The sequence below is a fragment of the Monodelphis domestica genome, chromosome 2, assembly GCF_027887165.1.
Source record: "Monodelphis domestica isolate mMonDom1 chromosome 2, mMonDom1.pri, whole genome shotgun sequence".
Taxonomy (NCBI): Eukaryota; Metazoa; Chordata; class Mammalia; order Didelphimorphia; family Didelphidae; genus Monodelphis; species Monodelphis domestica.
In genome coordinates, this window is record NC_077228.1 from 537,236,210 (window position 1) to 537,262,501 (window position 26,292).

A 26,292-nucleotide genomic window follows, 5' to 3' on the forward strand; every position below is an offset into this window, starting at 1 on the left:
ACCCTCACCTTCCATCTTAGAATCAATACTGTATATTGGCTCCAAGGCTGAAGAGTAGTAATGGCTAGGTAATGAGAGTTAAGTGACTTGCCCAGGGTCACACAGCTGGGAAGTGTCTGAGGCCAGATGTAACCCTCAATCCTCTAAGTCACTAGCTGCCCCTTTTAGTTTTTTTTTAATGTATACCCTTACACAAGAGCATATTTTCTCCAAAAGAATGTAAAATCATTTAATGTAAATTCATTGAATAATTGCCGACTCAGTGAAAGAAACTGTTCTAGGTGTTGAGGAGACAGACTAAAATGTGACAGCTTCTACCTTCAAGAAACTTACACTCTTCAGATTGCTTGAATAGGAGTCGGGAATCCTGAGATCTGGCTGGTCTGGCACTAACTACTTGGTGCAACCAATGCCTCAAGCAAGTCACTTAACTTCTGAGTGCCCGTTTCTTCCTATCTTTATATTTCTGTGTATCTCTATTAATGTATGTATGTATACACACCTGCACATAATACGTTCTTTTTCCCATTTACATGTACAATTCCTCCAAACCTTAAATGTGAGAAGAGTGTGTGCCCTGCCCAGTTCATGGAGCTTTTGGGGTGCTCAAGCAGCTGTGTAAATTACAGCCCCTTTCAGAAGAGGAGACTCCATCCACATGGGTCTGGCTGTCACTATCTGCAGAGGGTGATTAAAAAGGTCCCAGTTTTGGGGGCTCCGGTACACGTAAGGACTCATTGATGTACACGAGTAGAGAGAAGAAAAAGACCCTTCAAAATGTCTTAGGCATGAATCCATTGGTAAGAAAGAAACTGGCTCCACTTAGGGACAAATGAGAAGCCCACGTTATTCATGATTAGATGCTAATTGAAAAGCAATAAAAACAATCAATAAAATGTTAGCTGTAGAGCAAAGGGAATAGTCATGACCTATTTCTCATTCGGTAATCATCATGCATGCATAGGAGCTGAAATATTCAGATGTAGAAATTGTCCAGAGATGCACATGTGCAGGTCTGTTATTATTTTTTAAATGCAGGCATGAGGGAAAATGAACATTTGAGATGTGAGCTGAGAAACAGAAGGTGGTTGAGTAAAGGACATTTTCATTACTTTAAATGAAAGCTGAAGTCAATTTGGGACAAAGTGCAAGAGAAGAAATCTGTGGAGAGCTTGTTCCACCAGAGAATTCTGTCCATCTCTTGTGCTCTTTTCCCAGATCTGGGTTTTTCCAATTCTTTATTATTTCAACAAAAGTTTATGAAACATTTACTGTATTCTAAAAGCTTGGCTTGCAGCTGCAAAACCAAGCAAGCCAATCCCTGCCCTCAAAGACCTTCTGTACTGTGGCAGATGGGAGGGGAGATAGACATGGTAACTGAGGAGCTTATCTGGAGAACAGAAGAGCCCTCAAAACTACTAGGGGGATCAGGGAAGGCTTGGAATGAGTATATGCATAATTTGACCATTTTATCTTTTTAATTCTATTTAATTAATTTAGAATATTTTTCCATGGTTACAAGACTCATGTTCTTTCCCTCCCCTCCCTCCACTCTCCTCCCATAGCCAACACACAATTCTTCTGTTTTACATGTGTCATTGATCGAGATCTATTTCCATACCATTGATATCTGCACTAGGATGATCATTTAGAGTCTACATCCCCAGTCACTTCCCCATCAACCCACGTGATCAAGCAGTTGTTTTTCTTCTGTGTTTCTGCTCCCACAGTTCTTCTTCCTCTGGATGTGGATAGCATCTTTCTCATTAATCCCTCAGAATTGTAATTTGACCATTTTAGGTGCTGATGAGGACTCTGAGAGGCCACATAAAAGAATAGGTGTCTTCTAGGGCTGGTGGGTGACCTTCAAGGCCTTTGAGTCTGCGCCCCTCCTTTTACAGATGAGGAAACTGAGAACTACACAGGTTAAGTGGCTCTCCTAGGACCACATTGGTAGGAATAGAAGTGAGACAGAAATTATCAAGTTCAAGGAACAGTCTGTAGCCTAGTTCGATTAGAAGGGAAAAATGAAAAAAAAAAAGCTTGCAAGGTCAGTGGGAGCCAGAGTATGGAGTCTTACATGCTAAGGCAAAAAGGATTGGTATTTTAATCCTTGGGGCAACAGAAAGCAACTGAATATTCCTCTTTTTTTTTTTTAAATTGCTTATTTTCTGTTTTAGAATCAATACTGTGTATTCATTCCAAAGCAAAAGCCACCCACCTGCCCCCATTCTTTGTTTCTTTGTCAAGTTCCCTCAGTTGTTTGAGGTCCATCCTAAGTCCTACGTCCTCCATTACATATTCCACAAGCACTCAAACCTAGCGATTTCCCAGTCACCAACACCAATGAACCTCCTTTGTAATTGTAAGCACCTGAAGGATAGGGGTTGCCCTTTGTGCCTCTTTTATGCCCAGTGAGCCTCCCGTTGTGTTCTATATGCATACAATTTGGGGGGTCAATACGTCTTTCTTGATCAGTGAAGTAATAGATTTCAGGGAGACCTTTCTAGCATTGAAAGCCAATGCTAAATAACTTCCAGAAAGAAGCTAACCAGGTTCTTTCTGTGGTAAAAAGAGAATGAATAATCACTGGCTCCCACAGCTGTAGGGCTGGATTCTCCCCCTGAAGATTCCCTCCAGACCTGACATTCCTTCATTCCACCAAAAGTGAAAATCTCTCTCGCAGGCACTTCCCGTGAAATCAGGGGTTCCTAGCCTGAAATCTATTGATTTCAAAAGGTCTGTGACTTTGAATGGGGGGATCATAATAGTGTAGGTTTTCCTTTGCCATCCTATGTATTCTATGTATTTAAGGACACCGTTCTGAGAAGGGATCCACAGGCTTCAGACACTGTCTAAATATGTAGAAAAAGAGTAAGATTCCCATACTGTTCTGAAATCGTTTCTCATTTTATTCATGGAATTAACACACAAAATCAATTTCCTTTGACTCCCATGGTCTTAATCCTTGGGTGTTATAATTAAAATGGTTGAAGGCCTTAAACTATAACAGTTAAAAGAGTGATGTTGTAAACTGTAGTGTGTTAAAATAGTGGAAGATATAAATTGTGATAGATATAAGAGAGGGTGAGTAAATTTGACCGCAGAAAATATATTTCACTACAGAGTCTTGGTTTTGAAATCAAATATAAGGTGGCCGCCAGGGAAATATTCCCAATTATTCAAATACCCAAGTCAACTGGATTTTATAGAGATTTTAATTAACACAAATTTGGAATTAAAGAAAAGAGAGAAAGAGAGAGAGAAAGGAAATAAGTATGAAGGGCCTTAAGCCAACATGGCCTAGACCTGAGTCTTAAGAGAGAGAGATCAGTCAGTCTTTTAACGCTCACCACAAGGTCTGTCTAAGCAAGGATTCTAGTGACACCAGGCCAGCTTCATCTCAGCTGACTTCACCAGAGGGAGTTCCAGCCAGAGTCCTCCTTAAAGAGCCTTCCAGCCAGAGACTGTTCCAAAGGGCCTCTCTCCAGAGCCTCCAGAGGGACAGAGTCCCCTCAGAGGAGCTCCAGCGAGACCTCCTTAGAGATTGTCCTCCAAGAACTTCCCTTCTTCAGAGCCTCTCTCAAGAGATTCTTCCCAAGCAATCCTCATCAGAGATCCTCCAAAAGGATATCTTTTCTCTCAAGAGATTCTGCTTTTTCTTATATAGGGGTTTTTCTCCTATGTCACCTCCCCTAAGTCCTTACATCTACCAATCACTGTAGACGTTTTCCAAAGGACTGCCCATCTGAATTCCTGATAAGTCAACTAATCCCCTCAGTAAGTCTGAACCAGTGAAAAAACAGCTGAGTCGACTAATCTCATTAAGAGAAAACTTGCCCGACCCTTTTAGGTACCTAGCATTTCATTGTATCAATTCTAAAAAACAGGCATGGCTCAAAGAACTCCTTGCCTTATTATAAGCATGGGTCCAAGTACTTTCTTTGTTTAGCAAGGAGTTTTCTCCCCTAAAGCAGTCTTAAGTACGGGTGGAATAGAGGTCCTCCCATTTCTGATCCTGGCGAGTTCTCACATCAAAATGGGGAATGTTTCCCAGTAGGGAATTTGTTCCAATGGAGGATTCCTCGATGTGGAAATTTTTAACATTCACAAGTCTGAGAAATTTCAAGACTTACATGGGTTTGGGCTATCTTTTTCTTGGTGTTTTCAGAACCCATCACCACAGATTCAGAGCTTCAACAGCACACTTCTCAATGCCCAAAAAGTGAACTTTCAACGTTATCAGGTCCAGGAGAAGCACGAGGTGGAGTACAAAGAAGCTTTGATTAACATCAAGAGCAGCTTAAAGAGGTTAGAAGGTGCAGACATCAAAGAGAGCCTCCAGGACCAGATCCGGCATTGGTTCATTGAGTGCAGGTAAGAGGAGGTGGCTCCCATGCCTCTGCCCACCACACTCTTCTCTCTTCTGCCCTCTTCATCTCCAGGGTGTCTCCCGTCATCCTACAAGACATCCGCCCAGCTGGCAGCAAGGAAAAGAGCCCTGTGGATTGGGAGTCAGAGAATGTGGGATCGGATCTCTGCTTTGATACATGAATGAATGGATGAATGGATGAGTGAATGAATGAAAAAAAAAGTATCTGTTCAGCTCCTTCAGTGTTCAAGATACGTGCTGTCTGTGTGAGGCTGGGAAAATCTCCTTAAGCCCTCTGGACCTCAGGTTCCTTCACTGTGAAATGAGGGGCCTGGATGGAGCCTTGGGGTTTTTGACTTCTGCCCCATTACATTTAACTGCATTTTCCCCAAAGAGTCTGCATCTCTAAATTTCTCAGATGCTTGAAACCTTTGACAAATCAATCAATCTGGTGATATTTCCAGGAAATGTTCCAGTCCATTTTTTGGAGGAGGGTTGAGAGGGGCTGATGGTGGTCTGTTAACTCATTGCAGATCCAGTTTCAGGAAAGTATATCCCTCTCGGGGGCTGGCTTTCCTGTCCTCTGTGTAATATTGGATACTCAAGAGATTTCTACTGACCCAACTCATAATATCTTTCCAGAGAGAGAGGGCTGGGTTTCAGAGCTGAGCTCCCTGGTAGTTCTAAATCCCAAGGAACTTTTGAGATGCTTGGTTCCCAGCAGAGGCGATTGCTGAGAATCAGCAAACAGGGATGCTTAAATAAGTCTTTTCTTTGTACCACACATCTGGAAAATTTATTGAGGTTGAGCACTGTTCTTTGCTGAGCCTCTGTCATGATACCATCTGAGAAATGCACGATCTCAGGGTGCCAAATCTTAAGCATTATGGGTAAGGTGCAGCACGTTAAGATGAAGGCATAATAATAATAAATGAAATTTCATCATCAACATTATCACAGCTAATATTTATGTAGCCTTTACTAGAAGCCAGGCACTGCACTAAGCTGCACAAATATTCACTCATTTTTTCCTCATAACAACCATGTTATTATCCCCATTTTAAAGATATGTAAACAGAGGCAAACAGATGACAGATCAGTGACTTGTCCAGGGTCTCAAAGCCAAGGTTCTAAGAAATGCTCCATAGAAAGCAGTCTTCCATCTCCTTGAAAGGAAAGTTAGATGGAAATTACTTCTTAAGTTTAGTAATTCATTAGGGAGAGGGAAAATTGAATCACTCTTAATTTCATTTATATTATTCCAGCTATGTAGTTGTCACATGGGCTTTTCTTAGGTTCTTGTCTGGGCCTTCTCTAAGAACCTATGACATAAACACTCTTTGGACTTTTTTTTTTGAAGTTTCTATTATCCCACTGTGAGTGAATGAATGAATAAGCTTATTAAAGTGCTTACTGTGTTCTAGGAGTCAGGAAGACTCATCAGATCTGGTCTCAGGCACTTACTACCTATGGGACCCTGGGCCAGGCACTTCATTCTGTTTGCCTCAGTTTCCTGATCTGTAGAAGGAGACGGAGAAGCACAGGGCAAACCACTCCAGGACGTCTGCCAAGAAAACCCCAAATGGGATCAGAAAAAGTCAGGTAGAACCAAAGAACAACACTATCCTAAGCAGCAGGGCTTTAAGCCTAAGTGAGAGGAACTTTGGAGTGGCTCACATTCGAGTGAGGATAACATGTTCAGAAGAATAAATATCCACTAAGGGATGGAATTAGGAAATGTTCCAAAATTGTGAATCATCTCGTAAAACTGAAAGCTGATTAAGCTGGAGATTTGGAGGCATTGGCGGTGTAATTAGAGAGTGTGCCACATACAAGAGGACATTGACATTTGAATTAGTGAATCCCACCAGTGAATAAATAGTTCATTGTACAGTACCCTTAATGATTCGATGTCAGGCTGACAGGAGATCTCCAGAGGAGCACCTTTGGTGATCTGGGCTTAGCCCTGTGCTTTTGACATTCTTATCAGTGATTTAAATAAAGTCAGAGTGGGTGCACTCCTTAGCTTTGCAGCTGATGAAATCTTGGATGGATAACCCTCACCGAGTGACAGAGACAAGACCCCAAAAGATCTAACCAGCTGGGGGTTGGGGATTGGATTTTTATAAGACGAAACTCATTGGGGGACACATCTAAAGCCTTGTATGTGAGCTCAACCAGTCAGTTCACAAGTATGGAACTGGGGAGAGCTGGTTAGACTGTAGATCGTACATCACCTCCCCATATGGGAACCCCCTCCATCAGTGCAGATGACTTCCTCTTCCTTTCTCACCCTATATAATTTCTGTCCATAAATTTTCCATAGGAGTCCACCCCATCAGTCAGTCAGCTATCATGTATGAAGATGGTCACATCTAGTATTGATGTGGTTGGTGAGATTGGGGTCTTGTCCAGAGAATCAAAGATTTAAGCAATCTCCGTGGCAAGAGAGCAAGATTTACCGAGAGAGGGAACAAGGCAGTAGAATGACCCTGGCAATGGAAAGAGCCCCAAGAGGTTTTCTGGAATGCTTTTTTTCTTGTTTAGCTACTAAGGAAGGGGTCATTTGGTTGGGCAGTTGTCCTGATTCCAAGGAACTGATGTCACTTTATCCATAGTTCACCTTGGTTCTATGGGGCTTTACTCAAGATTCGCTCTGTTTACCCATTGGGAAGGGAGTAAAATGGGATGCTAATGATACGTTTAGCACCCCAGAGTAACTTCAGGTTACTTTTGCCTGATTCTGAGGGCAGCTAGTATAGAAATGGAGCACTGCCTGCACCTACTCCTGTGTTCTGACTGTTCAGAGTGACCTAGGCTATATCTAAAGATTGAAGTAAGGAGTTTCCTCATAATGGGGAAATCTAAGTGACTCCGATCACTTATCTGAAAGATGGCCCCATGCTAATTAACTAGCTAGTATACCCTTGTTCTTCTGATTGTGTGGCTACGGGGCAGGGTTTGTGGGACTTTTCAGCCCACATCAGCATAGCACACCTACTATGTGCCAACCATTTTACTAAGCACTTAGGAACTCAAAGATAGGCCAAAAATAGCCCACACTCAGAAGGAGCTCATTGTCTAACAGGGAAGGGGGAGATGCCATGCAAATAAGCTACAGGCCTATATCTTGGAGATCTTGAGGGATCGGTTCCAGATCATTGCAGTAAAGTATGTCTCATGAATTCTTTTGGCTTCCCACCAAAAGTTATGTTAGTGTAGTCTATTAAGTACAATCGTATCATGTCTAAAAAATGTACATCCCTAATTTAAAAATACTTTCTTGCTAAAAATGCTAACTATCATCTGGGCTCTTTGCTGGTGCCTTCAAGGATTTGGCCTCCATGCTGATGGCTGCTGACTCATCAGGGTGCTGGTCTCTGAAGGCTGGGTTAGCTGGGACAATCTCTTAAGTTAATACAACAAGGACATTTGCTGTACTGATGGTCTCCTCCTTTCATGAAAGACTTCTCTGTAGCCTGTGGTTTTGTTTGATCGCATTTTACCCGCAGAAGAACTTCTTTCAAAATTGGAATCAGTCTTCTTGAACCTTGCCATTGAATCGTCTTCACTATTGTTGTGGCTCAGGGAATAGAGAGACCTGAGGAGATGGAGAAAGACAGGCGAATGGCCAGTTGGTGGAGGAGTCAGAACAAGACCATTTATTGAGTTAACTATTTAACATGGGCACAATTTGTGGTGCTCCCAAACCATTGCAGCCATAACATCAAAGATCACGGCTCCCAGGTCACCATAACAGATGTGATAACAATGAAAAGGTTTATAGCACTGCGAGAGTTTCCAAAATGTGACAGAGAGACACAATGTGAGCACAGGCTGCTAGAAAAGGGCACCAATGGGCTTTCTAGGCTACCACAATTTGTAAACAACAATAACAACAACAAAAACCAAACACAATCTCTGTGAAGTGTGATAAAGCTAAGGACAATACATTGAGGCGTGTCTGTATGTACAGGATAAATTGGGAATAGTCAACAAAGAGAAGGCACTAGAGATCAGAGGGACTGGGATAGGCTTCCTGGAAAAGATGGGAGTTTAGCTGGTAATTGGAAGAGGTCAGGGAAGTCAGTAAGCAGAGCTGAGGAGGAAGAGCATTTGGGTCATGGGTGGGGGAGGTGGGGAGGATAGCCAGAGAAAATGCCCAGAGTCTGGAAACACGGGATCTTGTGTGAGGACAAAAAGAAGGCCAGTGCTAATGGCTCTTGAGTTACAGCAAGGAGGAATAAGCTCTAAGACTGGAAAGGCAGGAAGGAGCTAGATCATGAAAGGCTTTGAAAGGAAAACTTATATAGGATCCTGGAGGTAGGAGGGAGCAATAGTTAGAAGTTGCAAAAAGGCCAATTTGGTTTTTTTTATTTTTATTTTTGTGGGGCCAATTTTAAATAGATTCTATTCTCCAGCACAAGAACTGCACTTCCACTTGTTTACAGAACTCATAAATGGGATGTTGTTCCCTTCTCTCCCAGAATGCGCAGATTTAGACAGTGGTTTAAATGTCACTTTTAAATGGCTACAGCCTTGGCTACAAATGGGAGCCTTTTGATCTTTGGAAAGCTGTGTGAAATGCTCTCTCTTGTGGTGCATTGAAGGAGCATCTCCAAACAGGGCTGTTGCACCCGCTGGAAATCCCCGAGGTATACCTCCCTCCAAGCATGCCCCTTGCACTTTGGCACAGTGTAGCAATGATGGGGTGCAGACCTCCACGACTTTCTACTGATGCTCAAATTCTTCCTCCTCAGCAGGCTGGTTCTTATCCAGTCAGCTGGCTATTTGATCACATTTGTCGAGGATATTCCAGTTGTGTGCATTACCAGTTTTGTCCTGGAGTTTCTCATCCTCTGGGGTAGCCTTCATGTTGAAAGCATACGATTCATGAGAATTCTTGGAAGACTCCAGTCTCTTTAGTCTTGTTATTTCCTAGCCTCCTCGGCCATACACTCAATGTCTTCTTTGTCCAGATGAGCGTTGTCATTGGTGATGGTGATCTTGTTCCCTTTGGCTGTTCTCATCCACAGCAGAAACACTGAGCACGATGCCATTTGCAGCACCATCAAACGTTTTTTCAATGGGAGGAACATTCCTAAGGGCAGGAGGAATCCCCATGAGCTTAAACTTGCCAGAGCTTGTTATGCTTTGTCATTGCTCTTTCCTTCACCTGCATAGACCTGAATAAGCACACCGGGCAGGTTGTAGGGGCTTTGCATTTGATCAGAGCTGTCGTGACTCCACCAGCAGTTTTATTCCACGGAAAAGAGGAATGCCATGTAACAGCAGTAAGTCCTGCACACTCTCAGATTTTTCTCCATACAAGATGGCAGTCTGGATAGCTGCCCCATAGGCAATGATCTTGTTGTTGAGCTCCTTGTCTTTGAAGAAGCCCTTCAGAAATCTTTGAATTGGGGGTATATGAGTAGAACCACCCATCAAGATGATGTCATGAATCTGTGGCCCCTTCGTAGAGGGAGTCAGTCTCCTTACTGACCTCAGCTCTAGAAGGGAGGATGTGCTTTGCACATTCAGAAGTGGGGTGCCTTCTCCTCACTCCTGTCACTGATTGCTTTCACTTGAACTCACCAAAGAAATGGTTGACCATGTGGTTATCAAAGTTGCCCTCACTCAAGCGGACTTGATGTCAAAAATGTCATCTTCAGATGACAAGAATGGACACATCAAAGACCACCTCCAAGGTCAAAGATCACACATTTCTCCTTTTTGCCTTTTGCCCAAGTCATAAGCAATGAGCAGTTGGCTCATTGATGATTTGGAGCCCATTGAGACCAGTGATGGTTCCAGCATCTTTGGTAGCTTGAGAGTGAGAATGACTGAAGTAGGCCCAGACTGTGACAACAGCATTTGTGAATGTCTTCCCAAGACTTCCCAAGTAGCCCTTTCTTTTGTCTTGGTCAGGATCATAGAAGATACTTCTTCACTCTCCTCTGTACTCCACTTAGACCGTAGGCCTGCTTGCATCATTGACCATTCGGAGGCCAGTGCTTCATGCCTGACTGTACAATCGCATCATTAGATCTTTGACCAGTCAGACATTTGGCATCAAAGACTGTTGTGGAAGTTCATTGCAACTTAATTCGTTCCATCATCACCGATTCAACATTCTGTATCAGGGAAGATGATGTAGCTTGGGTGGCGCCGTTTCCTTGGTCATTACCCATGATCTCTACTTTCCCATTTTGGAAGACTCCCAAGTAATGCCAAGATCAATGCCAACTATGGGTCCTTCCAACATGGGTGCTGAGGCATCAGGGGGTCAGAGCACCCTGCTGTGTAGAACAAGGGCTGCCACTGTGCTCAGTCTCAGGCAGTCTAACAAAGAGAGCTGTCCACAAGTACCATGGGCTTCATGGAGGCAGAGAGATGCTCTCGTCTCCAGATCATCATCCTTCAGGAACAGGATGGCTGCTGGGCTGAAGAGTGTAGAGAGTTCCTGTGTTTAGACTCGGGTTGGATGAGGTGGCCCGTGAAGGCTTCACGATTTTGTGAAAGATTTTGATCAGTAGATGCCAAGCAAGTGCCCAGGATGATGAAATCCCAGAACACAGGAGAGTTAAAGCACAAAAAGAAGAAGGGAAATTTAAAATCTGTTTGGGGGGGAACAGAGTCACAGGACCATGGAAAGCTTGAAGTGGAAGACACCTCAGAGGGCATCTAGTGGGACCCCTTCTTTTGACAGATAAAAAGTCTCAAAGCCCCTGAGACCAAGTCCAAGATTCCTCAAGGAGTCAGTGGCAGAGTCTAAGGCCAAGCTGCCTGACTCCCAGGCCCATGAGCAGATAACAGACTTTTCTAATGACAAAATGCTCTTAAACTTGGAAATGAGTTATTCAGAGGGGTAGTAAAAGTGTCTTTCCCTCGAGGTATTTAAAGGCAAGATAGGAAAAACATGTTCACATGTGAATGGCTAAATCAGATGTGTCATCATGTGGAAGGCAGCAGCCATCAAGAATGCAGACTGGATCTGGGTTCAAATACCAGCTCCAAGGCTTGCCCTGGGTCCCGTGTGACCTCGGACAAATCTGCTCACCTGCCTTGGCTTCACATTCCTCATCTTTAATATTATGACTTGGACTAGCTGACCTTGAAAGTCCCTTCTAGCTCTATTTCTGTGATAGGGCAGGAATCCTATTTGTTAAAGTTGAGATTATGTCCATTCTTTAAGAAGCTGTGATCTCTGAAGTATACATAGAACTTTATTTAAGCCCTAAGCTTCCATCTTGGAATCAGTACTGTGTATTGGTTCCAAGGCAGAAGAGCAGAAAGGGCTCGATAATAAGGGTTAAGTGACTTGCCCAAGATCACCCAGATAGGAAGTATCTGAGGCCATATTTGAACCCAGAACCTCCCATCTCTGGGCCTGCCACCCAATCCACTGAGCCACCCAGCTGTCTCCTACATCTATATAATTTTTTCAACTTTTATTTTGCAGTACCTAAAGGTGTTCTGGATTCTGATGGAAGGGACTGGTATAGATTTCACCCAAAACTAGCCTTTCAGTATGTCTTCCATGTACTATGGGTGTGGTGCTAAGACGTTGGAGAGCTGAGGCCATCATGAGAATACCGGGGCCACTGGATATCCCATATTATATTCAGGGGATGATGAACTTTGATGTTTTTTCTCCATGGGGCAGCAGTTGGCTTGAGAGTTTAGGAATCTTGAAAACTGCTGCAGATGAGCCCTCCAGTCCCTTATTGTCCGGGAAATGAGGAAGATGAAAGGATTTTGAGTTCTAAGGACTGGGTGAGTCCTTGAAAAAAGCCTGGCACGCTCCCAGCGGTGTGAAGGACACAAGATATCACCGTAACTCAAGAGAAAGGCATTCCTAAGACTGATTATGCTTCATCTAAGAAGGGAAAGATTTCCTTAGAGAGGAAACCTGTTTTGAGAAGAGCAAGCTGTTGTCTTCTACAACAACACACTAGGTAGACCTCGCCAGAAAATCCCCGTTCCTGTGTTTTCCAGGGCAAGATGGAGCATCTGATTTAAGACAATTGGAAGCATTTCATCATTCTTACACGATGGCGCCATTTCCCTTTAGTTTCCTGGACACTGTAATCCCCAAGACAAAAGGTAGATGAAAAGAGGACCACATGAGCAGTGAGCCTCCCAAGGCCCTCACTCCCCCAAAGTGATTAATTTTCCATCTTGCCGATGCTCCACGAAGGATATTTCCCTGCTGTTTTCTGGTCACTTAAGTGGGGAAAGTAGCTGGCATATTGCTCTAAATGAGGAAGACTGATGGATGAATAATGGCCAGAAGTTTTGAACTAGGGAATCATCAGTATAAATTGATGACAGTGTATTTGAGTAGACCCACTGCCCTCGCCGCCTCTCTCTTCCATAATGAGCTGCTGCTGCTTGTCTGTTTATTAATTTTCCATACAAACTCATATTTGAGGCAGTAGAGAGGGAGAAAATAGGCAGTAAATGTGTCATTTCCTCAGCAGAAAAGTAGCCTCCGCCCCAAATCGCTAATCATGTAATCAATGGCACAGTGTGCCTTTACATCAAGACAAATGTTTTCACCAACTAGGAATTGTTGCAGGCAGAGTGGGACGTGTTGGCTGCTCCGCAGTTCTGCCGAATAATCCCCAATGATGGCAGAGTGGGCAGCCATCTGTGTGTTTGCTTTGCTCGCTTAGCAAGTCCCCCTCATCAGGAGGAAAAAGACTAGAATAAATCAGATCCCGAAACTTTCCACTCCGGAAAAGAAAAAACCCCAACCTTACTTCACACCTCGCTTTTTGGTCCTCCCCTTAAAGAAGGTGTGAACTCCCCCTGCTTTCAAAGGAGGACCACATTTAATTAAATCCATGTGCGTGTAATCGCCTTTACGGAGTGTAAGTGGATTTACAGGAGACCAGGGACGTCTTTGGGGGCTTCTGTGCAGTGGCAGTCGTGGCCTCCTTGATACGGACAGCAAATTTACGAGCCTGCTGACATTAATGGAGGCACTGGCTGGCTTTGGGGGGCTCGGCCGGAAGCCCCTCCATCCATATATTTTTCATACTTGATGAAACACAGATAAATCTCTGGGCCAAGTCTGAAACAGTAAGACCCGCTGAACCTCAGGGTCAAGCCACCGGGGGGAAATAGATCATTTCAGTGGCTCTGCTTTCTAAATCACGGCCGACTCTGGAACCGGGCACTTTCCCACTTGGGTAGAAAGTTCTGAGTTTGGGCCTAGATTTGAAATGGATGCTTCTTCCCTGAATGTTCCGTGTACCCGTGGAGCTCCCTCAAAGGGGAAAGCAAGGATGCCAGGGGCTTCCCTGCCCACGAAGGCCCCTGGAGTTATCCGAGCGAGGCATGTCGCCGTGCCATGCATTTAAATGATATTCTAATACAATTTAACGTTGATCATTGGACACACATTCTTGGGACTTGAATGTGGTCCAGGCAATGCTAGATTTTTTTCCCAGCATATCACACACACGCGTGTGCACACACACATTTCAGATGTGGGGGCTGCAAAGGATTTTAGGGCTCAGTAAGGGGAACCCCTTCATTGTACTAACAAAGAAAGAGAGAGGCAGAGCCCCCCTCCTGCACTATGGTCTTTCCATCTCCTAAACTAAGCTGCTTCAGAAGCAACAAGCTAAATCACCAGTCATACATGCAAGTGTATTTGTATGTGCATCCAAGCTTACGGTATGGATATATACACATATATTGAACATACACGTTTACATGCCTATATAAAGTGTACGTGTACACTTTGGTTTCTTGGTCTAGAACAAAGACTTTGTGGGGGTAGAGAACTCCCGGTGTGGAAGCTGCCTCTACAGACCACGACAGATTGTCAGTTGTGTTATAACTCGTCAAAACATTAACAACAATAAACGTTTAAACCAGGCCACCTCGGCCCTCAGAGAGCTTCGGAGAGAGGGGCGGGCGAGAGAGCAGTTCATCCAAGTGATAGAAATAGGGTTTGATCATCAGAGAGTGCACCCTGGACACAGAGGGGCGAAGTGACTTGGGGGATCGCTGTTCATACTCTGTAGAAAAAGGAATTTTCTGGTTCCTACCAAGCCCCCTTTCCTCCATTCTAAATTACATCTTCCCCCTCTTCCCAATGCCACCAGTGGCCAGCAGGTAGCATGCAGAGCAGACCTGGGCCTTCCTGACCCCAAGACTTGGGTATGTGCCTACCTCTCCATCCATTTCTAAGTGTCTGTTTCCCTGTCTATGTATCTGTCCATTCCATCTATTTTTAGCCATCTATTTTTATATCTCTCTGCCTGTCTGTCTATCTATCTATCTATCTATCTATCTATCTATCTATCTATCTATCTATCTATCTGTCTGTCCGTCTGTCCATCTGTCCGTCCATCCATCCATCCATCCATCCATCCATCCATCCATCCATCTATCTATCTATCTATCTGTATATACCTATCCCTCATTTCTCTCCTTCCTTCTCTTCCTCCCTCCCTGCATCTATCTACCTATCCCTCCTCTCTCCCTCTGTCTGTCTCTCTTTGTCTCTCTGTCTATCTCCCTGCTTCTCCCTTCGTATATCTGTTTATCTACTCTGTCTCTCCTCCCCCCCATCTCTGTGTTTTCTCTTCTATTTATCTAGCCTCTCCTCTCCTCTCCTGTCTCTCCATCATCAACATTTATGTCCTCATTCGTGTCTCTCTAGTTGTGTGAGTATATAATACACATTTCTGCCACTCTCTCTCCCTTCATCCCTGTCTCAGGTGATGAAGCAGGGTGTATGAGGTGTTTGGGAAGGACTAGCACTTCTGGTGAGACAGTTTGATGAGCCCCTTTCGGGGCAGCTCATCCACCTTTGGTGTCCTCCTGTCCCTCAACTCTCACCAGTGACTCCAAGAAGCTCTAGTATGCATATACCCCTGACTTAAGTTTCTCTGCACCCCAATCAACCTTCCATTCCAATCATTCCACTAAAATGACTCTCTTAAAGAAAGTATAGCTTGGACCGTGCTATTTCCCTACTCAATAAACTCCTTTGGCTCCCTATGACCTCCAGGAACAAATTAAACCTCTGTTTGGCATTCAAAGCAACTAATAACCTATCCCCTCCCACTCTTCCGGTCTTCTTGTACCTCATTCCCCAATACATACTCTTCAATCCAGAGACACTGGTCTCTTGGTCGTTCCACAACAAGACACTTCATCTCTTGTCTCCTCTGGCTCTTCCAGGCCAGGAATGCCCTCCCTCTTGTGTTCCCACTACTCACCTTCCAGGCTTCTTCTCAGTACCAATAAAAATCCCACCTTAAAAAAAAAAAACCTAACGTTCTGCCTTAGAATCAATACTCTGCATTGGTTCTAAGGCAGAAGAGTGGTAAGGGTGAGGCAATGGGAGTCAAGTGACTTGCCCAGGGTCACACAGCTAGGAAGTGTTTGAGGCCAGATTTTAACCTAAGACCTCCCATCTCTAGGTCTGACTCTCAATCCACTGAGCCAGCCAGCTGCCCCCTAAAATCCCACCTTCTACAGAAAGCCCTCCCCAGCCCTTCTTAATTCTATTTCCTTCCCTCTGTTAATTATCTCTCCCTAAAGCCATCTTTCTATCCTTGGCTCCACGCTGTCTCTTGTACATGCGATAATATTTTTGAAATCAGAGAGTCCACAAGGAGACATGATGCCTTCTTTCAGACTAGCTATGGATTGTAAAGCATAAATATTTTCCCTTAAAATAAAACTTAATTTTCTCTGAAATTCATAGCAGTGCTGGGAGAAATTCAGCAATCTCCAGAAAAATCTACGAATGTCTATTTCTTAGCCTTTTTATTTTTTTCTGAAACGAGTGTGTTTATGGGGTATTTCTCATTTTCTATTCCATTTTCTCCTTTGCAAATGCATTTGCTGATGCTAAGATTGACGCGTACACGAATAAATTCTTTAGCTCCTACCCAAGCTCTCATTCTTCCACACTAAATGTAAGCTCTTTGAAGGCTGAAGCTTGGGCTCCTTCATCTTTGTCCCCCAGCTGCCCCCCAGAGTGCCTAGCACGGTGCCTCAGAATTAAACTGATTCCTGTGGATGGTATGAGCTTAAGCTGGGCCCTGCTTATGGAGCTGTCTTGAATTCTTTCGACTGATTCATAAGTTTTATTCCTTGAAAGAATTTAGGTTTCTTGAGGATAGGAATCATTTTTGATGCTAACTTTCTGTCCTCAGCACCCATCATGGTGCCACACACATGGGAGACGCCAATCCAAATTGGTGGAAGGTAATTGAATTGAATGTATAACAACGAATGATGGAGGAATCCCCTGGCTTGCTAGTCTGGGGCACCTCCCATGACTTGGGACCTATCTAGCAGGGCAGAAGCAGGCCACGTACTGATCCTGAGGCTTTATTTCGGTATGCAGTAGTATCAGAGGTGCCTAATCCTTCATGTCAGGGGTTTCTCTGACCCCCCCCCCCCCATTAGACAGGGCTTAGATGATTTAGGAGACCCGAGAATCAAGAGGCCGCGCTCTCTGGCCCCACATACCTGAATCATTATATAAACCCAGGGGATGTCGTGGAAGCAGCCCAGAAGGCAGGAGACTATGCTAACGAGTTCTGTGGCCTTGGCAAATGATTTCGCCTCTTTTTCCCCAGTCCGGATTGCTCCTGAGAGCACCCACCCTCTCCAGCTGTAGTTGTGTACTCCCTGGCACTTAGCGCAGTGCTTGGGGAAGCAATGCCTCTGGGCTGGACACAGGGATACAAGGGGGAGCCAGTTCTTACCCTCAGGGAGCTTCCGTTCTAATAAGAGGAAACAACCCATATTGGAAACTGGCGGGGGACAATGAGGCCTGTTTTAGTTAGGAATGTTATAGAGATGGGGAGGGGAGCCACAGAGGAAAAGACTGGCACCGCCTTTCCAGTGGAAATGACTATAGTCATTTCATTTTGATTACTGAAAAGAGAAATCTTCTTTCTCAAATAAATGCTTGGGTCTGTATGGGTGGGTGCTGCCCAGTTACTTTTTCAGTTGTGTCCAATTCTTCTTGACTTCATTTGGTGTTTTCTTGACAAAGGTACTGGAGTGGTTGGCCATTTCTTTCTTCTGCTCATTTTACAGATGAAGAACAGATGAGGCAAACAGGGTTAAGTGACTTGCCCATGGTCACATAGCCAGTAAATATCTGAGTCAAAATTTGAACTCAGGTCCTCCCAACTCCAGGCCCAGTATTCTATATACTTTGACACCAAGCTGCCCATATAGGATCTATATATGTATGTTTAATCTACATCAAATCACTTGCCTTCTCAAGGAGGGGAGAAGAAAGGGAAGGAGTGGAAATCCATATTTTATAAATTAATGTTAAAATCATTTAATGTAACTAAGAAAAATATGAAAATGAGCATATGTGCCCCAATAAATGTGTAGCAATCCATTGATGAGATTCTCCCAGGGTGCTGAGTCCCTAGATCATGGGTGCTCCATCTATCTTCCCTTGAGGTTCTATCTAGGGAGAGTCATGGGGGTTGTCATGGGTCTTCTAGTACGGTAACTCACAGCCCCATCTGTGTGCTTTCCCACCGTGATTATTAATGGATATCAATTAGCCTGCCAACCATTGCTAGCTCAAACATGGATCTTGACTCTGGAGGCATGATGGACACAAAATTGCCCCCAAGGACTGTCGCTCCTGGGGGCCGAAGGAATAGTAAACTAAGACATATTCACAGAGAAGCAGATCCAAGAGAGGAAGAACAGCTTCCCCATGAAAGCATGAACTGGAGGGCTTAGAGAGTTGTCTCAGGCTCTCAGGAGTCTGACACGCTGAGTATTAGATGGGGTACTACGATTTGACTGATGTCTTCCAAGTCCTTCATCCCATCCCGGCTCCTTCAGATGAGAAAACCATCAAAGCTTAGCAGGGTGACTCGCGCCGGTCCACTGTCCAGTAAGAGCAGAGCCCGAACTCTTGGCTCTTAGTTCTGTCCTCCTTCCTCCTGGCTCTATAAATATATTTCAAATTTTGGTTGTTACTAAGGTTTCTTCCAAATTTTCTGGGCTCATTTGGGGATGTCTGATGGGTTCTCAAACAGATTTGAGATGTGGAAAGGGGCTAAGACCCATTTTATTTATTTATTTTTAATTAATTTGGTCAATTTCGAACATTATTCCCTGGTTACAAAAATCATTTTCTATTCCTCCCTCCCCTCCCGTAGCCCAAGACCCATTTTAAAAAGAATTTCATTAGAGTCTCACAAGGAGAAAGGCTGCAAATTTGCTTTGGAAAATGTGTGAAAATATGAATATACAACGAGGTGCACAAATGCAGAAGGAAATTATTTGATTCCTGCCATGGCTCCACAAATGTTTGATTTAACTCACGCGGTCAGTAGAGTTAAGAGGCACTCCCCCATTCCCTCCAGCCCAACTTGGCCAGCAGATCCTGAGGCAGTTTGTTATTTAAAGAGACTTGGGGACGGGAATGGAGAACGTACCCCTGAGCCTCTAATGCAGCAGTCGTTTTGGAGGCAATTCTATCATTCTCTCCTGTTCTGTAAGGAGTAAAAAAAAAAGGCAGTGTAGCTGTGTGACCCTGGTCAAGTCACTTAATCTCCATTGCCTACCCCTTACCACTCAGAACCAATGTTGATTTCAAGACAAAAATTTAAAATCAGCTTATACACTTTTACTTCAACCTGGCTAAGATGATAAGCATGCTGACACCTTCATTCCCCATAAAAGTGTTGTTAAATATGTGTGTATCTGAAAAAGATCTGGAGGTTTTAGTGGACCACGTAAAGCTCAACATTAGTCATTCCCGTGACATTGCCACCAAGAGGTCATAAATGATGTTGGACTACACTAAGAGCGACATGGCTTCCAAGAACATAAAGGTGATTGTCCTGGGCTCCAAAGGACAGCGCCAGGAGAGTCACGGCTTTTGACTGGGAATGCTGTGAGGGGATGGGTGAGAGTGGGAGGTGAGAATATATTTTGCTCCAAATAACTGTCATGTAGAAAAGGCCTTTGGCTGGTTCTCCTTGGTGGCACCCAGGAACAATGGGTGGATGACACAGAGAAGTAGATGTTCAGTGAATATAAGGACATTTTTCTGAACAATCCAAGCGATACTAAAGCATCATAGAGGACTTCAGGAGACAAAGCAAGATGACCACTTTTCAAAGACATGGCTAGATGTCCAAGAAGAGCCATTCTAACCCAGAAGGAAAACAAGTGCTCAATCACAAGGATCGATGGGGATAGGATTGGGGACGCAGACTCTAAACGATCACTTTGGTGTAAATATCAATGATATGGAAATGGGTCTTGATCCATGTAGTTGGCTACAGGAGAGGGGTTGGGAGAGGAGAGGGGAAGAACAGGAATCATGTAACCATGGGAAAAGATTCTTAATTAATTAATTAAACAAAATTTTAAATAAAGAAGAGCCATTCTAGATGGCCTCTAAGGTCCCTCCAACTCCAAGGTGCCGTGATTTAAAAGATCAGCTTTGAAAACTCTTTACTGTAATAGTGTTTTTTATGATTGCCTAACCCAGTTCTTTCCATTAAAATTAATCTCATTGAAACAAGAAATCCTTTAAAACATTTCTCTGCAGACAGCTAAGCCTCAGCAGGATCTCCCAGAGCCAACATGCTTTCGTTTGACATGAAAATATTGGCACATTATTCAGAAGGCTTGAAACAGATTGATTTTATTACCTGGGCCAAAGCTCATGGCCTTATTTTAAGTCATCTTATGTTTCAGCATCGTGCAAGTAAACAGAAAATATTGTGGTCATTTGCTTTGAGGATCCCCAATTCCATGGAATTCATTTCATTGAGCCTTCGTGTTTTGTCAGTTGTTACAGGGAGCCTCCCTTTTCACACAGCTGCGATATGAAAAGGTAAAACGGTGAAGTGGGAGGGAGAATAGATGAACAATGTTGCTTTGTCAATGGTGGGAGTTCTGGGATCTTTTTTTTCATCCCTGAAAAGATGGTGGAACTTGGATCCTCTCAACAGCACACGTGCAGAGCTCGGCAAGCCCATTGTGGAGGCGGGATTGCTTTGTCTTAAGTTTAGAAGTAGCGGGCTCCTTAGATGAGAAATAATGCTTGATTAAGATGAAGGAAATCATTATGTTCAGAGAAAGTCGGCATTGTTTCATTCCCAGCACCTAAGTTAAACATAGCAGGTGCTTACTACATAGGAGCTGATGTATTGGTTCATTGAAGAAAGATAATCTGGCTCAGCAACATGCATTAAATAGCAGAGAAGTGGAAAAGGTCTGCATTTGGAAAACAAACCTGGGTTCAAATCACATTTTTGACCCAAGGAAAATCCCTTCCCTCCTTTGGGCCTGAATTTCCTTAGTTTCAAAATGAGGCTGTTGGGGGTAGGTAAGAGCAAAGGTCTTTCCTAGCTTTAAAATCCTGGAGTCCTAGAAGTATTGGCAGAAGATCGTGATGGGCATCAGAGGGGAAAACTATTGAAGAATGCGCTTTGGAGATTGATGTTATATTGAGTCCCCAAGCCTAGCAGGACAAGTAAGAGGCTTAGTCAGAAAGAGCTTTCCCCAAAGTGGAAGGTCCTCCTTTGACAAGCAGAAGCAGACATTACAATCCAATCAGGAGATCATAGGATCATAGAGAAAGCTAGAAGCCACTGAGTCTTAACGCTTTCATGATACACGTGCGGAATCTCTAAGAGAGGCTAAATGTCTTGCCCAGGGTTTGACAGTTAGTAAATGTCTGAGGCAGGATTTGAATTTGGATCTCCTGACTCCCAGCCTGGTGCTATTTCACTGCATCATCCTAACTGCCTCTGTTCAATACAATTTTCTGTCATGAATTTTCCTTTCTGGCAAGGATCTCAAATCCCTCAGACTCAGCAGAACTCCCCTTAGAAAGGAATTGAATTTGAATTTTCTGGGGAAGCAACACCCGACGTGCAGATCGGCTTCTGCCTCTGCTTTGTGGCCTGGATACTGCCTGGGTCCGCTGGAGCCCCTTTCCCAGCAGATCTGTCCTGTCCAAATAACCCTCTACACTAGAAAGGGCGTGCATGTTTGTCCGGGGAGGCTGGCATCCAAGGCTTCCTTGTTGTCATCTTAGTTCCTTAGTAAACCTTTACCTGGGGAACCAGGGCGGCACCTTCTCTTCTTTCTGTCACACATGCTATTCAGAGACTCTCTGACGCTGCATAGAAAAGCTCCATGAATACTCACACATGAGCTTGAAGCTGGGACTGCCTGAAAACTCCCCCATCTCTGACTAGGCCAGATTCTGGAATAAGGTGCCTAGGCAACCCTCCCTTCTCTGTCTAGGAAGCAGGTCAGGAATGATGCTGCCCCCTCCTAGGCCCTTGGGAAGGTATCTTGGCTCCTACCTTCAGGTTACTCTTCTCCTCTCCTGGTGGGTACCATAGCCTAGAACCCTGACCAGTCTAGAACCATGAGCCAAGACCACCATTGTCCATCCCGAGGGCATATCGCTATATTGCCATGCTTTTGTAGTCACCATCACTGTTGGCCCTCATCCCTAGGTCTGTGGTAGAATGGAAGCTCCTTGAGGGCAGCCGCCGTTCCTGCTTTTTACTTGTATCCATTGTTGGGCGGTGCTCGGCACAAAGGAGAGTGGAAGCTAAAGAAATTCTTTGTTATCCATCCATCCATTCAGGATAGCTTGTGGGCTACTGGGAACCCCCATGCCACCAGCCAGGAGCGGATGAAGACTTATTTAATAATAAAATCATTCTGGTAATTCTCTTGTTAAATACTTCTTAGTTCAGTCGATTAAACTGAACAACAACGAATACTACTACCGATACTAAGGACAGCGGTAACTTAAGTGACTGAAAATTCCATCTGGAACTCATCATTCGACCACTTAGAATTGGCAAAACACAATGAACATTTTTATGTCCGTTTGATTGGCCAAACCAGTTGAGTCTGATGCTTTTCCAAGTGATGGTTCTTCATACACTTGAAAGAAGCCACAACATCGTGCAAATTCTAGCCCTGGGTCTGGGCTGGGAGGGGCAGGGAGGTTTGGGAGTGCCTTAATTCGAGCCCTAAGTCTTTGCTCCAGTAGAGGTGGATCTGAACCCCATCCCCACCCCCAGATTCATTATGTTATCATCCGTGTGCTCACTCAGACACTCTTCTGCTCACTTTCACATCTGTGATCCCCCATTGTCTTCTCCGGATCTTTTTTACCTGTTGAATGAATAGAATAATCTCATGTTTAGAAACTGCTTAGCGAAAGAGTGGATAGAACATTGATCTTAGAGTCAGGAAGATCTGAGTTCAAATCCCATCTTGTATATTTATTTAGCTGTGTGACCCTGGGCAAACCACAACCTCTCTCAGCCTCAGTTTCCTCATCTAAAATGAAGGTAATAATGGCACCTCCCAGCAGTGCTGGAAGGATAAAATGGGATAATGTATTGGATGTGTTTTGCAAATCTGAAAACTCTATGGAAAAGCAAGTTATTTTTGTTATTGCTATACCATTCCAGGTTTCTCCTGAAGAGTCCCCATCCCCGTATACTCGGGTGTCATCTTTGGTCAGGGAGGCACTTCCCACTTCTTCATGAGGCTCCAGGCAGTGTAACCTTCTGGCACTCTAGGGTTCACCAGCACTTGGCTTTGCCTGGTTTGTTCCCTGACCTGGGCCATCAACATACAACAAGGGCCTCCTCTCATATCAAGGCCTCAGTCAATTGTCCCGCTCACCATTTCTTTCACTTCCAGTTAAAAAACAAAACAAAACAAAACATCTCTCCAGGGCAGGTAGGTGGCACCTTGGATCAAATCTGGCCTCAGACCCTTCCCAGCTGTGTGACCCTGGGCAAGTCACTTAACCCAATGCCTAGCCCTGACCACTCTTCTGCCTTGGAGCCAATACACAGTACAGATTCTAAGAGGGAAGGGAAGGTTTTTAAAAATCCCTCCCTGGCCATCATTTGGTCATCTCTACTCTCATCTCTAGAGTGGCAGCTCCTTAAGGGCAGGTCATTTTGTGTATTCTATCTCTTGGCACAATTCCTTGCACATCGCACTTAATGGTGCTTTTTCATGAATTCATCCAATCTGTCTCTTCCAATCTCTGGTGGCTTTTGCCTCCCTTCCAGTAAAGAATTCCTGCCTCCTTCCCAGCAATCACCTTTCTTTGCCTAGGTCCTCCTCCCTGTGAAGGTTCTGCCAGCCATCTAAGCCAGGCTCACCTCGCTTGTCTCCGATTTGTAGCTGCCTGGCTTCCAGACTCCTTTGCCCGCGCACCCTGTCTGTCTTCTGAACCCTCTGGCAAAATTCCAACCCTTCCCTCTGCTCTTCAAACCTGGGACTGAGCAGACCCATCTAAGCCATAAACCTGGCTAAAAGCAAGAGTCCTACGTGGCCTGCACGATCAGTCATTCAGTTGTGTCTGATGCTTCATGACTCCATTTGGGATTTTCTTGGCAAAGACTCTGAAGTGGTTTCCTTCCCCAGTTCATTTCATAGAGGAGGAAACTGAAGCAAGCAGTGTTAAGTGACTTTCTCAGGGTCACACAGCTAATGTGTTCAGGGTCAGATTTGAACTCAGATCTTCCTGACTTGAGGCCTGAGCATGATTAGAATCTCTCCTAAACATCAGAATCAGGAGTATCTCCTGCCAGCACCAAAGAATTCAAAGCAATCAAGACTCATGGCCTTAAATGGCTTCAGGCTCTGCCTTGGTGCCAGCATGAGTGCTACAGCACACTCTGGACATGCACCCCAAGATTAAGGGAGGATCAGCACTGAAACGTGAAGAGTTCTCTTTCCAGAAATGTTCTCTTGCGTTGGTCTCATTCAAGTATGGTGCTCCATTTTCCCCAGTGACAAAGCCCATTCCTGTCTGATGACTTTCAAACTAGCTCTTAAAGTCCAATTCCTATTGGACAAGGGAATCCACTGTGCCCATTCCAGAGTTCCAACATTGGAAGGACCTTAGAGGCTCTGTGGTCCAGCCCATATCTGACCAAGAAGCCCCAGTAACATACCCAGATGCCTAGAATTATACCTTCCAAACCCAAAGCTGGAAAGAACCTGACATCCGTTGTATCAAACACTCTTGTTTTACAGATGAGGAAACTGAGGCAGGCAGGGTTAAGTGATTTGTCCAAGATCACCTAGTAAGTATCTAATGCAGCATTCAAACTCAGGTCCTACTAACTCCAAATCTCATACTTTCTCCATTATACTACCAACATGCCTCTACATGAAAAAAAAAAATGAATGCACATGAGACATCTTGATTGAACAAAGTCACCAGGGCTAGAACTTGCTCTCTTATCAAAATTTCTTTTTAAATCTCAGTGCATTAATTGACAATTCTTGCATTAAGCATCGTTGTCTGCCAATCCCATAGACATCTGCACATCTGTGACTTCACCATCCAACAGTATGGGCCAATAGCTTAATAACTCCAAAGGACTTGGCCAAGGGGCAGAGAATAAGGGATTTACCCAGGGTCATGCACTTTAAATAAAATCAGAAGGAGGATGCAGCCAAGAGCTAGGTGCACTCTACCCCACCCCCATCTCAGCTTCTTAAAAATAACCCCTCCCAGTGGATTCTTCTCTTCATTACACGTTGTGACTAATTCTGTGAATATGACAGTTTGGGGCCATTCCAGACAATCCATTGCAAAAGCTACCAGGTTCTTGCATTTTCATCAAGGATACAGCTATTTAATTGGAATTTTTAATTCAGAAGCCGAGGCAAGGAATATATGTTAAGTGCCAACCTTGTGCCAGGCACTGGAGAAACAAAGACAAAGTTTTAATGAGCTTACATTCTATTGGAGGGAGGCAAAATGTACATTTATATATAAAGTGTGTGTGTGTGTACAAGTGTATAATTGAAAATCCGTTACCCTAAAAAAAGAACTACATTTCCCAGGAACCCACTGACTTCCTGTTGTTATGTACTTCCTATAGACAGAGGATATTAGCAAGTGGACAGTCCTCTTGGGACCCTTTCTTGGGCTTGCAGCCAGCATGGTGGCGGTGGTAAGCTAAGCATGGGTATTTTTGAAATGACTTATCAGCCATCGGCATGCGGTCTTTATTTTGTATCCCTTTTATTCCTTGATTTCTAATGATCATTAACAAATCCCTTAAAATAGAACATTTTTCTATTTGAGATTTAATTTTAATTTTTACACAAGTAATTTTAAGGAAGTAATTTTGAGGAAGGGTGTTAGCAACTGGGTCAAAGTAGCCTGAACATGTGTCTGAAACATGCTGATAAAGTCCTGTAGCTCAGTGGTTTGTGGTGCTCCCTTCTTGCCTTCCCAGGGCTTTTAAGAATGAGTCACACACACACACACATACACACACACACACACACACACACACAGAGAGAGAGAGAGAGAGAGAGAGAGAGAGAGACATATGGAGAGAGAGAGAGAGAGAGAGAGAGAGAGAGAGAGAGAGAGAGAGAGAGAGAGAGAGAGAGACATATGGAGAGAGAGAGAGAGAGAGAGAGAGAGAAAGAGAGAGAGAGAGAGAGAGAGAGAGAGAGAGAGAGAGGGAGGGAGAGAGAGAGAGAGAGAGGGAGAGAGAGGGAGGGAGAGACAGAGAGATAGAGACAGAGAGAGGGAAACACACACACAGAGAGAGACAGAGAGAGAGAGAGAGAGAGAGAGAGAGAGAGAGAGAGAGAGAGAGAGAGAGAGAGAGAGAGAGAGAGAGAGAGATTTTTTTCTGGATCTACTTGATCTTGTTATTGTCTTTGTTTTCCTCAGTAGGATTTCTTCTTCCAAAACATTGGTCCAGATGTGGTGTTTCTGTTGTCATCAAGAACATTGTAAAAATCTGGATGGATTGGTTCCCTCTTTAGCCCCTTGTTGGCCCTCCAGCCTCAACTCTTATTGCTTTTGGAATGGTCTGTCCAGGAGTGTGCGGAGGGCTCTCAGCAGGCTTTTT

General features: G+C 44.2%; 1 protein-coding gene across 1 annotated transcript in view; it reads left to right on the plus strand.

The window, feature by feature from the left end:
- IQCA1 (IQ motif containing with AAA domain 1) overlaps positions 1 to 26,292 on the plus strand; it is a 231,767-nt gene that overhangs the window by 44,285 nt on the left and 161,190 nt on the right. The window contains exon 6 of the mRNA XM_056814786.1: positions 4,172 to 4,377. Within this exon, the coding sequence (XP_056670764.1) occupies positions 4,172 to 4,377 (206 nt within the window). The remainder of the gene's footprint in view (positions 1 to 4,171; positions 4,378 to 26,292) is intronic.